The 13,278-nt window shown below is 41.8% G+C and overlaps 1 protein-coding gene across 1 annotated transcript; it reads right to left on the bottom strand.

Annotated features, from left to right (window-relative positions):
* Window positions 1-1,466: 1,466 nt before the first annotated feature.
* Window positions 1,467-10,486, bottom strand: LOC311100212 (palmitoyltransferase ZDHHC20-B-like). The gene is made up of 13 exons (XM_084141026.1): window positions 10,342-10,486; window positions 8,747-8,773; window positions 8,380-8,474; window positions 6,494-6,611; window positions 6,327-6,396; window positions 6,120-6,152; window positions 5,664-5,784; window positions 4,622-4,754; window positions 4,379-4,505; window positions 2,445-2,531; window positions 2,272-2,345; window positions 2,139-2,186; window positions 1,467-1,971 (listed from the first exon to the last, which is right to left on the bottom strand). Exons 1-12 carry the CDS (start codon window positions 10,457-10,459, stop codon window positions 2,143-2,145), a joined length of 1,047 nt encoding a protein of 348 aa, XP_083997152.1. The 5' UTR covers window positions 10,460-10,486; the 3' UTR covers window positions 1,467-1,971; window positions 2,139-2,142.
* Between the last annotated feature and the right edge of the window lie 2,792 nt (window positions 10,487-13,278).

The raw sequence follows: 13,278 nt of genomic DNA, 5'->3' as shown, positions 1-13,278 counted from the left end.
ACAGCTATAATCATCATCAAAGAAAGCAGCATTTGTGATGTAAAATGTTGTGCTTTAAAAAACCTTTTGTTCAAATCCTTCCCCTTTTCTCCATCTTTGGACATCAACAAAGTTAGATTCACATCAGATTGAGAAGTCAGAAATTGAAGGAGTGTGTTTTGCATAAAGTAAACACAAATAGCTATTCCTTATTCTCAAAGATAGAACTCTACTTCGACACATTTCACAGGAAAGTGAGATGAATTGTTTGATGTCAAAAGGTCCCTCTCGCCTACGAAAGTGATGACTTCACAGATATCTTAATCTTCATAAACTCCCTTTAAAAAAAGCTACATATCTGAAAACATCACATGGCAATGCAGACAATAGCTAAATAAACAATGGAAAAACTGCAATTTAAAAGAAACCTTGAAAACCAATACTTAATAGAATAACAATGCTGTCCAATGTTAATGATTTCAATCCCTCTGATATCACACCTCTGAAAAAACAGTGTGTGTGTGTGTTGACTCACAACCAAATTCTTGACATAAAGCAACCAACTTGTCACATACACTAAGTGTACAAAACATTAGGAACATGACAGACTGACCAGGTGAATCCAGGTGAAAGCTATGATCCCATGTTGATGTCACCTATTAAATCCACTTCAAATCAGTGTAGATGAAGGGGAGGAGACAGGTTAAATAATGATTTTTAAGCCTTGAGACAATTGAGACATGGATTGTGTATGTGTACCATTCAGAGGGTGAATGGGCAAGACAAAATATTTAAGTGCCTTTGAACGGGGTATGGTAGTAGGTGCCAGGCGCACCGGTTTGAGTGTGTCAAGAACTGCAATGCTGCTAGGTTTTTCACACTCAACAGCTTCCTGTGTGTATCAAGAATGGTCCACCACCCAAAGGACATCCAGCCAACTTGACACAACTGTGGGAAGCATTGGGAGTCAAATTGGGCCAGCATCCCTGTGGAACGCTTTCGACACCTTGTAGTCCATGCCCCGACGAATTTAGGCTGTTCTGAGGGCAAAAGGGGGTGCAACTCAATATTAGGAAGGTTTTCCTAATGTTTTATACACTCAGTGTATATCATCACTGATGTCAAAGGTGGACTTGCATGGAACTTTGCAAAACAGGAGTTAGTATTTGGCCCGTAAAATTGTAAACATAAATGCTCTCCAGGTTCCACTTCCATCTGTCTAAATTGTAAAGTTATCACGCCATGCTAAGGTCTACTATAGCACTGTACCTTTGTTCTTCCATACTATACTGAAGGCACAATGCACATTTAAGTTACAATGATGCAGAGCAGGATTTTGGGAGAGGCATAGGGTCCTACAAAGCCGTGGTTCGTATAAACCAACTGTCCTGTTGACATCAATGGATATGCTTAGCGCCCGCCACAGGGTTCAAGTGGAACGTGCATACAGTACACACGCTACAATAAACTGAGACATTAGTGCTCATGACCTTCAGGGCTTCAAGACAACATTGTATCCCCTTGGTTTAATCAAATCAAAACCAGTAACAGATTTTCTGTGCTAAGACACAGTGAACTCTCTTCCTTTTTTCCAATAAAGCAAGTGAATACTGATTTAACAGAAGCGTATAACGGTTCTGCACTTATCTAATCTAGTGCAAAGAGCATTCTTTTTTTGGCTTGAATAACAGAGCAGTTCCAGAGATTAATAATAGTTACAAAAAATACAAATAAAGATTGTTGTGCGTCTTTGCTTAGCAACAAAGACGACGCGTCTGCATGTGTTTGGTGAGGATGGAAACTGAAAGCTGATGAATGCTCTGGTGACAGATGTAGTGTCCATGACAGTCCAGGTTTTGTCCGTCGTAACAGGGATGCTGTTTGGTGGTCGTAAGAATAACAATAGAGAAGATGATGGCTATACGAGAGCTGTTACTTGACATTTGTCCATGGTATTAGGGGTACTGCAGGTGATGATAAAAAGGCTGGTTTCTGTAGAGACAAAGATGCTGCTGGTTGGAAGGCATCACAGTTAATGGCTCAGTTGTCTCTTGGCAGATGTCTAAACTGGCCGTTTGAGCCACCTGGTGGTCATCAGTTTCCTCTCTAAGGTCTGCAGGAAACGCGCGCATTTCAGCAGAACTCATCCATAGGCTTACCTGTCTATGACTCACTCTCCATGGTGACAGTGACCGTCTGGGCTACATCTGAAACACAATGGTTCAAGGTTCAAACAGCACACAGACACAGGGCTACTTGACATTACAGGGGATCTATGGGAAAGCTACATACCATCCTGATGGTCCTCAATGTGGTTAATGTTGTTGCCAAGGACATGCTTGGGGCTTGTCAGACCATCTACAGAGCTGTTGGAGGACAATAAATAGATTAAAATTAATAAATGAAGTGAGATCATTTTACTAAATCAGGAATGAAAGAAATCAGCCCGAGAATCCATAAATAACCTTTTGCCGTTGATCTGGAGGCCCACAGCTATCTGCTCAGGATCTAAGGTCAGCAACCGGGTGACAAAACTGTGTCCATCCCCGTGACTGACGGAGAGAAAGGAGACAAGAGAGAACAATTTATCTGTGAATTCTGAAAAGCTATCCAAGGATTGTTCCATAGGGTTGTGTTTATAGGGAGTGATATTGTTTTTTGTAGAATACGTTAATACGTTGTTTTTTTTAGGGGGTAGATCAGCTTTAATTTGCAGATAGATTGTAACTTCAATCAATGTAATTGTCTGCATCACTTCCAATCCCCCATATGTTTTTTTCTCTCGCAAATATATATAAATGTCTGGAGTGGTTGAAAAACGAGTTTTAATGACTCCAACCTAAGTGTATGTAAACTTCCGACTTCAACTGTGTGTGTGTGTGTATAAAGTGGGGGAAAAAGTATTTAGTCAGCCACCAATTGTGCAAGTTCTCCCACTTAAAAAGAGGCCTGTAATTTTCATCATAGGTACACGTCAACTATGACAGACAAATTGAGGAAAAAAATCCAGAAAATCACATTGTAGGATTTGTTATGAATTTATTTGCAAATTATGGTGGAAAATAAGTATTTGGTCACCTACAAACAAGCAAGATTTCTGGCTCTCACAGACCTGTAACTTCTTCTTTAAGAGGCTCCTCTGTCCTCCACTCGTTACCTGTATTAATGGCACCTGTTTGAACTTGTTATCAGTATAAAAGACACCTGTCCACAACCTCAAACAGTCACACTCCAAACTCCACTATGGCCAAGACCAAAGAGCTGTCAAAGGACACCAGAAACAAAATTGTAGACCTGCACCAGGCTGGGAAGACTGAATCTGCAATAGGTAAGCAGCTTGGTTTGAAGAAATCAACTGTGGGAGCAATTATTAGGAAATGGAAGACATACAAGACCACTGATAATCTCCCTCGATCTGGGGCTCCATGCAAGATCTCACCCGTGGGGTCAAAATGATCACAAGAACGGTGAGCAAAAATCCCAGAACCACACGGGGGGACCTAGTGAATGACCTGCAGAGAGCTGGGACCAAAGTAACAAAGCCTACCATCAGTAACACACTACGCCGCCAGGGACTCAAATCCTGCAGTGCCAGACGTGTCCCCCTGCTTAAGCCAGTACATGTCCAGGCCCGTTTGAAGTTTGCTAGAGTGCATTTTGATGATCCAGAAGAGGATTGGGAGAATGTCATATGGTCAGATGAAACCAAAATATAACTTTTTGGTAAAAACTCAACTCGTCGTGTTTGGAGGACAAAGAATGCTGAGTTGCATCCAAAGAACACCATACCTACTGTGAACCATGGGGGTGGAAACATCATGCTTTGGGGCTGTTTTTCTGCAAAGGGACCAGGATGACTGATCCGTGTAAAGGAAAGAATGAATGGGGCCATGTATCGTGAGATTTCGAGTGAAAACCTCCTTCCATCAGCAAGGGCAATGAAGATGAAACGTGGCTGGGTCTTTCAGCATGACAATGATCCCAAACACACCGCCCGGGCAACGAAGGAGTGGCTTCGTAAGAAGCATTTCAAGGTCCTGGAGTGGCCTAGCCAGTCTCCAGATCTCAACCCCATAGAAAATCTTTGGAGGGAGTTGAAAGTCCGTGTTGCCCAGCGACAGCCCCAAAACATCACTGCTCTAGAGGAGATCTGCATGGAGGAATGGGCCAAAATACCAGCAACAGTGTGTGAAAACTTTGTGAAGACTTACAGAAAACATTTGACCTGTGTCATTGCCAACAAAGGGTATATAACAAAGTATTGAGAAACTTTTGTTATTGACCAAATACTTATTTTCCACCATAATTTGCAAATAAATTCATTAAAAATCCTACAATGTGATTTTCTGGATTCTAAAGCTCCAACAAAATAGGTGGATAGTCAACTTGGTGTTTTCACCTGGTGTAGATGGGAAACATCCAGTACTTCTTCTGGTCTCCAAACACCTCCGCCATGTTCCTACTGAAGCCCAGAGAGAAGCCATTCTTGTCTGGGCCATTTCTGAAGACAGGAGCCCTGAAAGCCTCTAAATTAAAAAATAAAAATAAATAAAAGAATACATAAACTAATACTATAACAAACAATAAAGACAATAGTGGATGAGATGTTTTGTGTTGCAGCATGGTGAGGCATGGCAGCTACCTATGGTGGTTCTGTTCTTTCCCACAAGCCAGAGATGGTAGCTGAAAAGCGACAGGATGCTGATGAAGAACATGGCCGCCACGAAAAACAGAAACAACACGTGGAATTTGGCGTGAGTGTCAGGCAGCTGATTCTTGAGAGGGAAGAGAGAGGAGAGCCGTTAGTGATGTCATACTTTTCACCAGAAGCATACAGTAGTAATGTTAACCTTCTGCACAGACACACAGGATGTGACATCAGTCAGTTATAAGTGACAATGGACGACCTCATTCTGTAGTAGCAGAAGCTTAGCCTACATGACTGTTCAGTGAATGGCTCCAGAAGGTACTAAATACAGTACAGACCTTTGGTTGTCTGTGATTTCAATATGCAAAATAGGACATGCTAAACAACCAATCCTGTCCAACTCCACACTGGGCCTCAGTTGGTCAAGATGACAGTGGACATTCATTGTCACAAGCAAGGCAGCATACAACACAGACAAGGACAGAAGCCCAGTCTTAACACACAAGGAGGAACAGACAACAGCTTATGCTGCAAGACAACAGTGTTTGACACATACTGAAGAGAATCCCTCAACAGCGATTTGTACATCTGAGAGACAGAAGCCTTGTGAATGCCATTATGGGTGGAGCTTCTCTATCTAACCTTACAGTGACTTACCATTAGTGGCAATAGGCTTATCAAAGAAGCGCAACCTTACTTTTTGACTAACCATGACGATCAAATAGTGACAATCTTGCATTTTACCTGAGAACAATCCCCAACAGATCTCCTTCGGCAATGCTTTAGGCAAAGTATTAGAGACAGATTGTTAGTGGAGAAATTGAGTGTGCAACTATTTTACAGTGATTAGATATACAAATAAAAATCTGACATGCAGACTGCTCAAGCTTGAGGTGGATTATGTAGAGGATTTGGGTATTGGCTAATTGGAACATGCGATCAGGGATCTTACTGCTGTCAGTGTTTACACTCAACCACTAAGCTCTGGCTAGGGAAGAAATGAAAGGCAGCCACAGTATTACTCAGTAGTACTTACTGTCCAGAATTTGATGAAATACTGCAGGACGGTAGCAGCGATGAACACACAATACAGCATGGAGTAGGCCAGAAACAAGACAAAGAACTTGTAGTTCGAAAATCCAACACAGTTATTCACCCTGAGAGAGAAACAGAGGGAGAGAGAGATAAATGTGGCTTGTGCTGCTTTCTCCACTAGTTGCCTCTATTCTCTAATCTCTATAAAATAAAGTGATGAATGATCTGTTTGAGAGCTGAGTAATCCCTTTTATATTACTGTACTAGACCAAACAGTGACTTCATCAAATAAAAAGGGCAGACAGATCAAATATGCTGATGCAGTAGAATGGAGAGGATTAAACTCTCCACTGATCCGATCACTATCAAGTCAGTATGAACAAAGAACTTCACACACAAAAGGAGTGTACTGTTGCTAAGCATCTATATTACAAGAATGGACTGAGGCATTACATACCATGGACAGTGATGATCCATCTTCAGTACACACCTGAGAGAGAGAGAGAGAGAGAGAGAGAGAGAGAGAGAGACAGAGCACAAAAAACAAGGGAAGGAGGAGAAAATAGTATATTACTTTGGAGTTGAAGCACCTACAAAGACCCCACATAAAATCCCATGGTGCATCTCATCTGAACCCCACAGAGACAGAACTAACTGAACTCACATGTCACAGGTGGAACAGTGGTGGCAGCGGTCGGGTTTGATCACCTGACAGTGGTCACAGTACCGGACAGCTGTGGAGAACACACCAATACACCTGCTCAATCATCATCAGCTTTAAATCCAAGGCGTGTGTGTTCAAACTATATCTCGACTCTATTGCATTCTCACCTCCTGTCCCTGTGCGTGTGTAGACAGGCAATCCTACGGCCACTTTCTTCAGGATGTCCTGCTGAGTGTCTGGCTCCTCCTTCTCATACTGCTCCTTCTCCACTTTGGCCAGACAGAACTGACAGGAGAACAGAGAGTGTTTGACCAAGTATGTTAGAACGTAGTTATTACCGGTAGTCATGTATCTAGAAATTAGGGCCCAGTTGAAATGTGAAACAAGTAACTTGAGATTGAGACAGAGTAACCCCCCTTTCAAAACCACATGCTCGCTCACACACACACACATACACACCCACCCCCTCCTGTGTGAACATGTGCTGTACAGTGTAATTACAGAGTGCCTTGGGAACCGCCCGGCCCAGTGCCTACTCCCCTGGCCACGTGGCATTGTGGTGTAGCATCTCACAGGAGGCAGAGTTAGTACTACCGACAAAGACAGATACACACTCTGTATTAGGGCTGTCCCCGACTAAAATCTTGGCCGACCGAGAGTCGTCTGTTTTTCCACATGTAGACACACCTTATCTTTGAATAAAATCAACTATATGTAGGCTACTGAGTTTGTCTGATGCTTTAAGCACTGAGATTAAAAATTAAGACACACAAATGACTAAAGAGGGAGCCAGAGATCAATATAGCCTAACCAGAAGAAGAAAAAAAAACTGTTCCCGACCCGACCCTCCTCCTCCTGCCGAGATTCTTCCATTACCCTACTGAAGTTGCCAGTAATAGGCTACACCAGCGGTCGGCAACCTTTTCCATATGGAGTGCTAAGTTATCATACCATTTCTACTGATCTGCGTGCCAGTTATGATTTTCATATGCATATTTTTGTGGAACATCTTCATTTCATTTATAATAAAGTCTTCATATCTCAAAATCAATGTCATGTGGTTAATCAAAATTATGTCTAAATGAAAATTATACAAATCTAAAAGCAACTTCTATCGCCATTGCCCATATGTAAAAATAACCTGATAAAAATAAATATCCTACAAATCACATTTGGAACTTGAAACATTGTATCAACATTGTATAAAATATTCTGGGCCCTCAGTTTCCTGCGCCAGTGAGCTCAGGACAGACATACACAGCTGTAGGATATTTGCGCAAGGGATAAGAAGTAATCAGGTAGGCCTATTTTATGACGTTTCCACTGGACAAGAGCATGCCATATTTTTCCCCATTCATGTGGAGCGGTTATCGAAAGGAAGAGAGCAGGAAAGATTTTCAAATAGGCTACATTGAGGAACTATTGTCATTCTCAATGGCTGTAAAAACAGACTTTGTTTACTTGAGGTGAAGAAAAAATTACTTTGAGAAGCTCCACAGTGATGGTGAGTTAAGCCAATCAGAAATAGTATCAGATCCCCAAATGGCCATATTTATAGGCTTACATTTGCGCACAGGCCAGGTAGACTAAGCATACTTCTATGCGTAGTCAGGTGCGTGTCCTTACTCAAGATTGACAGGAGCGCTCCAAACAAAACTCGTAAATGGAATGAAATAAAACTAAACCCTTTTCTCACACGTGTAGCCTACGTTGTGCGCTCTGCAAACAACGTGACCACTCCAACAATGACAACGGTAAGACTAATAATAATATATTGAATGCATTAACAGAAATTACCATAACCAAACAAACATTGTAGATTAGAAATTCTGGTAATTAATGGTAAATGTACTACTGGTGATACTGGTGTGCCTCCGCAATGGATTAGTCCACTCAGACAGGCGTAAATCAGACAGGTGTCTCGTGTGCCATACATTTAAAAATATATATATATTTGCCACTGCTCGACAAAACAAATAACTTGGTCGACCAACAGCCTACCGGCCAAACAATCGACCAGTGGACTAAATGGGGTCAGCCCTACTCTGTATACCTCTTTAGAGGGGCTGGCAGGCCTGCTGCAGATAGTCTTCCAGTAGGACCAGATAAACATGATGAAGAACAGGTGGAAGACAACCAGGTATGATACTGTTGGAGAACAGGAGCAAGGATAAGAGACACCATTCATACCAGTTACAAATACAATGCAATTATCAAATACAATGCAAGTATATCCATGAGTTGAACATAAATATGAAATTTATATCCCATACAAAACAAGTATTTTGTTTACCATGTCTAAATCACAACAGTATATATTAGTGTCATGTGAACTCATGAGTAGAGTTTGTGTGGGTTCAAGATTGTGTGTGGATACAAGACAATCTTGAAAGCACCAAATGTTTCTGAATGTTACTTACTTTTTTCTGCATTATTTGGGATTGTAACTGAAACAGACAAAGAAGTACAGAGAGAGAGAGAGAGAGAGAGAGAAGAGGAGTTTAGAGAGGGCATCTGATTGATGCGTCTGTGGAGTTACAGTACTGCAGTCCTATGCTCACATCTACAGACCCCCTCCTCTCACCCCCCAGCAGTAGCCTGGCACTACCAGCGGGGGACCCACCCATCACAGAATGCTTTGTTTGCACTGCTGAAGGGATGCCCCTGACTACGGCCACTCACTGACTGACAGACATGCATGTCATTGTACCATCAGCAGCAGTACCACAGAAACAGGCTAAAACAGGTTTAGTCACATTGAGGTTCACATGAGGAGTCAGCTGTATGGGAATATAATAATAATAATAAATAATAAACCATTTAGCAGACGCTTTTATCCAAAGCAACTTACAGTCATGTGTGTATACATTTTTACGTATGGGTGGTCCCGGGGATCGAACCCACTACCCTGGCGTTACAAGCGCCATGCTCTACCAATTGAGCTACAGAGGACTATATATGAGTATTTGAGGCTAGAGTAGCCTCATATCAAATGGCTCTGAAGATTATTGGCACATAATCCAATATAGAATCACAGCCTTAATGAGACCTAGGCTAAAGAATGTCAAAATAATAGATCATTTAGGTCAAAGGTCAGATAAAAACAATTTCCATAGTTGAACGTTTTCAGCAGATGTGATTAAATAAAATAAGAGATCTGACATCAAAATGATTCCAAAATCACCTCTCTATTCCAATCTGGGACATACACTGAGTATACAAAACATTAAGAACACCTGCTCTTTCCATGACAGACTGACCAGGTAAAAGCTATGATTATTGATTTCACTTGTTAAATCCACTTCAATCCGTGTAGATGAAGGGGAGGAGACAGGTTAAATAAGGATTTTTAAGCCTTGAGACAATTGAGACATGGATTGTGTATGTGTGCCATTCAGAGGGTGAATGGGCAAGACAAAAAATGTAAGTGTCTCAATGGGGTATGGTAGTAGGTCCCAGGCGCACCGAACTGCAACTCTGCTGGGTTTTTCACGCTCAACAGTTTCCTGTGTGTATCAAGAATGGTCCACCACCCAAAGGACAGCCAACTTGTCACAACTGTGGGAAGCATTGGAGTCAACATAGGCCAGCATCCCTGTGGAATGCTTTCGACACCTCGTAGAGGCTGTTCTGAGGGGGGAGGGGGGTGCAACTCAATATTAGGAAGGTGTTCCTAATGTTTGGTATACTCAGTGTAGTTACCTGCAAATGTGTCTTTCTATTTCCTTCTAGGAACAAGTGGCTTCTATCTATGAGCATGATTGGCTATCCGCAACAAAGTAGTATTTCACTCAACTATCGAGTGTTACATTGTAACTAATCATTTGCACACTTGGACTATGATGACGATGAGCCATACATGACATTATCGACCTGTTTTCGTCCCACCAAGTTTCTGTAGTTTTTCCCCGAGTCCTACACATCCCCCAGCTGGGCAAGCAAGCAGTCAGGCAACTTTCTTTCAATGAGGAAACAAACCCCGTTAACCATCCAAAAACGATCATTTTATACTTACAGATACAGAGTTCCACGACGTATGCATAATAAGACCAGCCAACGACCAGGTTGATGAAAATAACAGGTATCCAAGCTAAACTCCGCTGACAGCACTTCAGTACATGATGCGGCGCCATCTTTAATCCTGCGGAAAATAGTGGTGTGACGTCAAAGCTCCAGCTTTTTCACTGAACCAAAGATTATATATTATATTGACAAGATAGTCGAGTAACCGCTCTAACAAATGACTGAACAATGGAAATACATGTCCTCAAAGATGGAAGGCAGACGGGAGGAGTCAATATCAGGTGGGACCATTCTAGCCAATGAGAGGGCAGATACGCGAGTGAACGCGCACAACTCAATATAAATATAGTCGTTTTTTTCCAAGTTGCCGAAATGTCACGTGCGTCCACTTATATCAGTGCATTCGTAACAACCTAACCATTACGAAACTTATATTCGATCAAAAAGCCTCGCGTACAAAATTAGCAATTACATTGACCTCCATACAAGAATTCCTCACTTCGTGGACAGATTTTGGGCGGAGTATTGCCGCGTTCAAAACCACTGGGAACTCCGAACTCGGAAATCTCTCTCTCACTGGGAAAAATCGATTTGAACGAATTTCCACTCGGGAACTCGGGCCTCTTTCTAGAGCTCCAACTTTCTGACATGAAGATCACTGACGTCATGATTTGACCTGTATTATTCCGAGTTCCCAGTTGTTGTGAACGCGGCATCAACCCTTTCGCTTCGCCTCTTCCTTTCTCACTGAACAATGAACGCCTCTTCTCCATCAGATGAATTCATAACACATCTGTACAGCTGTGAATTGGTAGGCCATGGAGACTGGACGTCAATTGACAATCTTATTCAATTGCCGAATTGTGTGGTGGTGGGTGATTCTAATAAGTTAGTATTGCAATGTCTACTTGTATTCATGGTTTAAAAAGGCTAAAGTTTGTAATTTCCACTTAAAAATGTCAGACTTGATTTGCCCTAACGGAACATTTATCAACCCCTACAAAAAATGTCCATTAATTATAATCCACATAATAATTCTGTTGCTGCAGAATTATTTCCCTGCTGTAGATACAGGGGTCTTCAACCTTTTCTTGCCAAGGGACCCCCTCCCAGGCATACGGTAACACAGAGACCCCCATCATTATTTATTTTTTCACGTGTCTTGTCTTATCATCAGGTGAATGATAATAGCAAGAAGAAGTTAGCAACGCTTTAAAATGAATAGATTTGGAAGATCGTTTTTCATTATTTTGACCTCCCACATTCTAATTAGAAGAGGAAGTGTAAACTCTAACATAGCCTATTATCTAGAAAGGTAACTCCAAACCCATTTTCAATAAGAGCAGTTGTTTAGGCCAATATAGGCCTAAGTCCAAGTCAAGAAAGCTTACCAGCAGCCAGCGGCACTTCCCACACTGGTAGCCTATTCGCGGGTGCTTTTTCAAAGCCTATGTCAGATACTCCAGTGAGCGTAATTTGCTCAATATTAGGAGTTGAGAAATAACGTTTTCTACTGTAGGTATGTTGCTAGCGATATATAAAAAAATTAACACTGAAAGAAATGTTTGTATTTTATATATTTTAGCAGACCCCCTGCAGTACCTTCGTGGACCCATAGGGGGTCGCGGACCCCCGGTTGAATACCCCTGGCCTAATAACATAACTTCTCCATTGTGGTTAGACTACATGAGAATGGATAACATGTTTCATTATTATTCATTCAGCTCATGTGTCAGAGTTTATGACCTGGTTGCCAAACTTGCCATATTTGGTTGGAGATAAGACATAAGATATGCTGTGCCAGGTACCTACTGTTTATTTTATTTGAATATGCACGTTTTTTTTTTTCTTCTGAGGTCTATTTGTATAAGATTATAATTTGTCACATGTTAGCCCCAACTTCACATGGTCAAACCCTACAGCCTTACTCAAGCTGAGATGAGCTATTAGATATATCCATTTATTGGCTGAGTTGCCTGGATCAGCTTCTTCAACTACAGATAGCATCACAGCGCTAGAAGGTGAAATATGACTCTCTCCTCATGGCGTATGTAAAACTCACTATCAACGATATAATCTGTTGCTGTTGACTCTCCTCACCTCTGCCTTTCCTTTTCTCCCCCTCTGGCGGATTCACCAAAGTACAGTGCTCCTGCCTAGAAGCAGAGGGCAGCAGTGCTATTGAAAAAGACACCCGCAGACTAGTTAGTAGCCTACATGACCCGACTAAAGCTTATTTAAGTCTGCCCGTAACCATGAGAATATAGCAGATAAACAAAGTAAACTTAACAGAATTGATCAACAGGCTACCAGTACAAAATGAGTGCCGATACAAATACACAAGTTATTCATGCATGCATACGCGCACACACACACACACACATACACACACACACACACACACACACACACACACACACACACACACACACACACACACACACACACACACACACACACACACACACACACACACACACACACACATGCAGACAGGCAGAAATGCTCATAAACAAACACACAAGAGTCTATGAGAAGAACAGAACTCAATGGGGTTTGTGACTTTGAAGCAGTTAAACATTTAACACCAGTCACTAGTCTTAATGCTTTTTGCCGCGTGTTAGGCTCTGATAAGATACCTTTCCCAGAAGTTGCCCAGAGCCATAATGTGACCTGCCGGTGTCAACTAACATCCCTTTTGGTTGGAAAATATTTCTAAAGGGTGAAGGGTGAGGCAGGGGAGAGAGAGAGCGTAGTGTCATCCCATAATTCGATTTTCTAAATAAGATTTTAAACATACTGGAAGTGGTCCTTGTATTCAGATTACTGACTATGTACTGTAGCCCTCTGGGTGGCAGCATAAAAATGAAATAAGCGTGTGAATATTTACTGTAACTGCTGCTTTGGGGGTATGTGGGGGTATGCATCT

This window comes from Coregonus lavaretus (genome assembly GCF_964263955.1).
Source record: "Coregonus lavaretus genome assembly, chromosome: 24".
In the NCBI taxonomy this organism is placed as follows: Eukaryota; Metazoa; Chordata; class Actinopteri; order Salmoniformes; family Salmonidae; genus Coregonus; species Coregonus lavaretus.
This window is presented reverse-complemented; position numbering and strand designations above follow the sequence as displayed.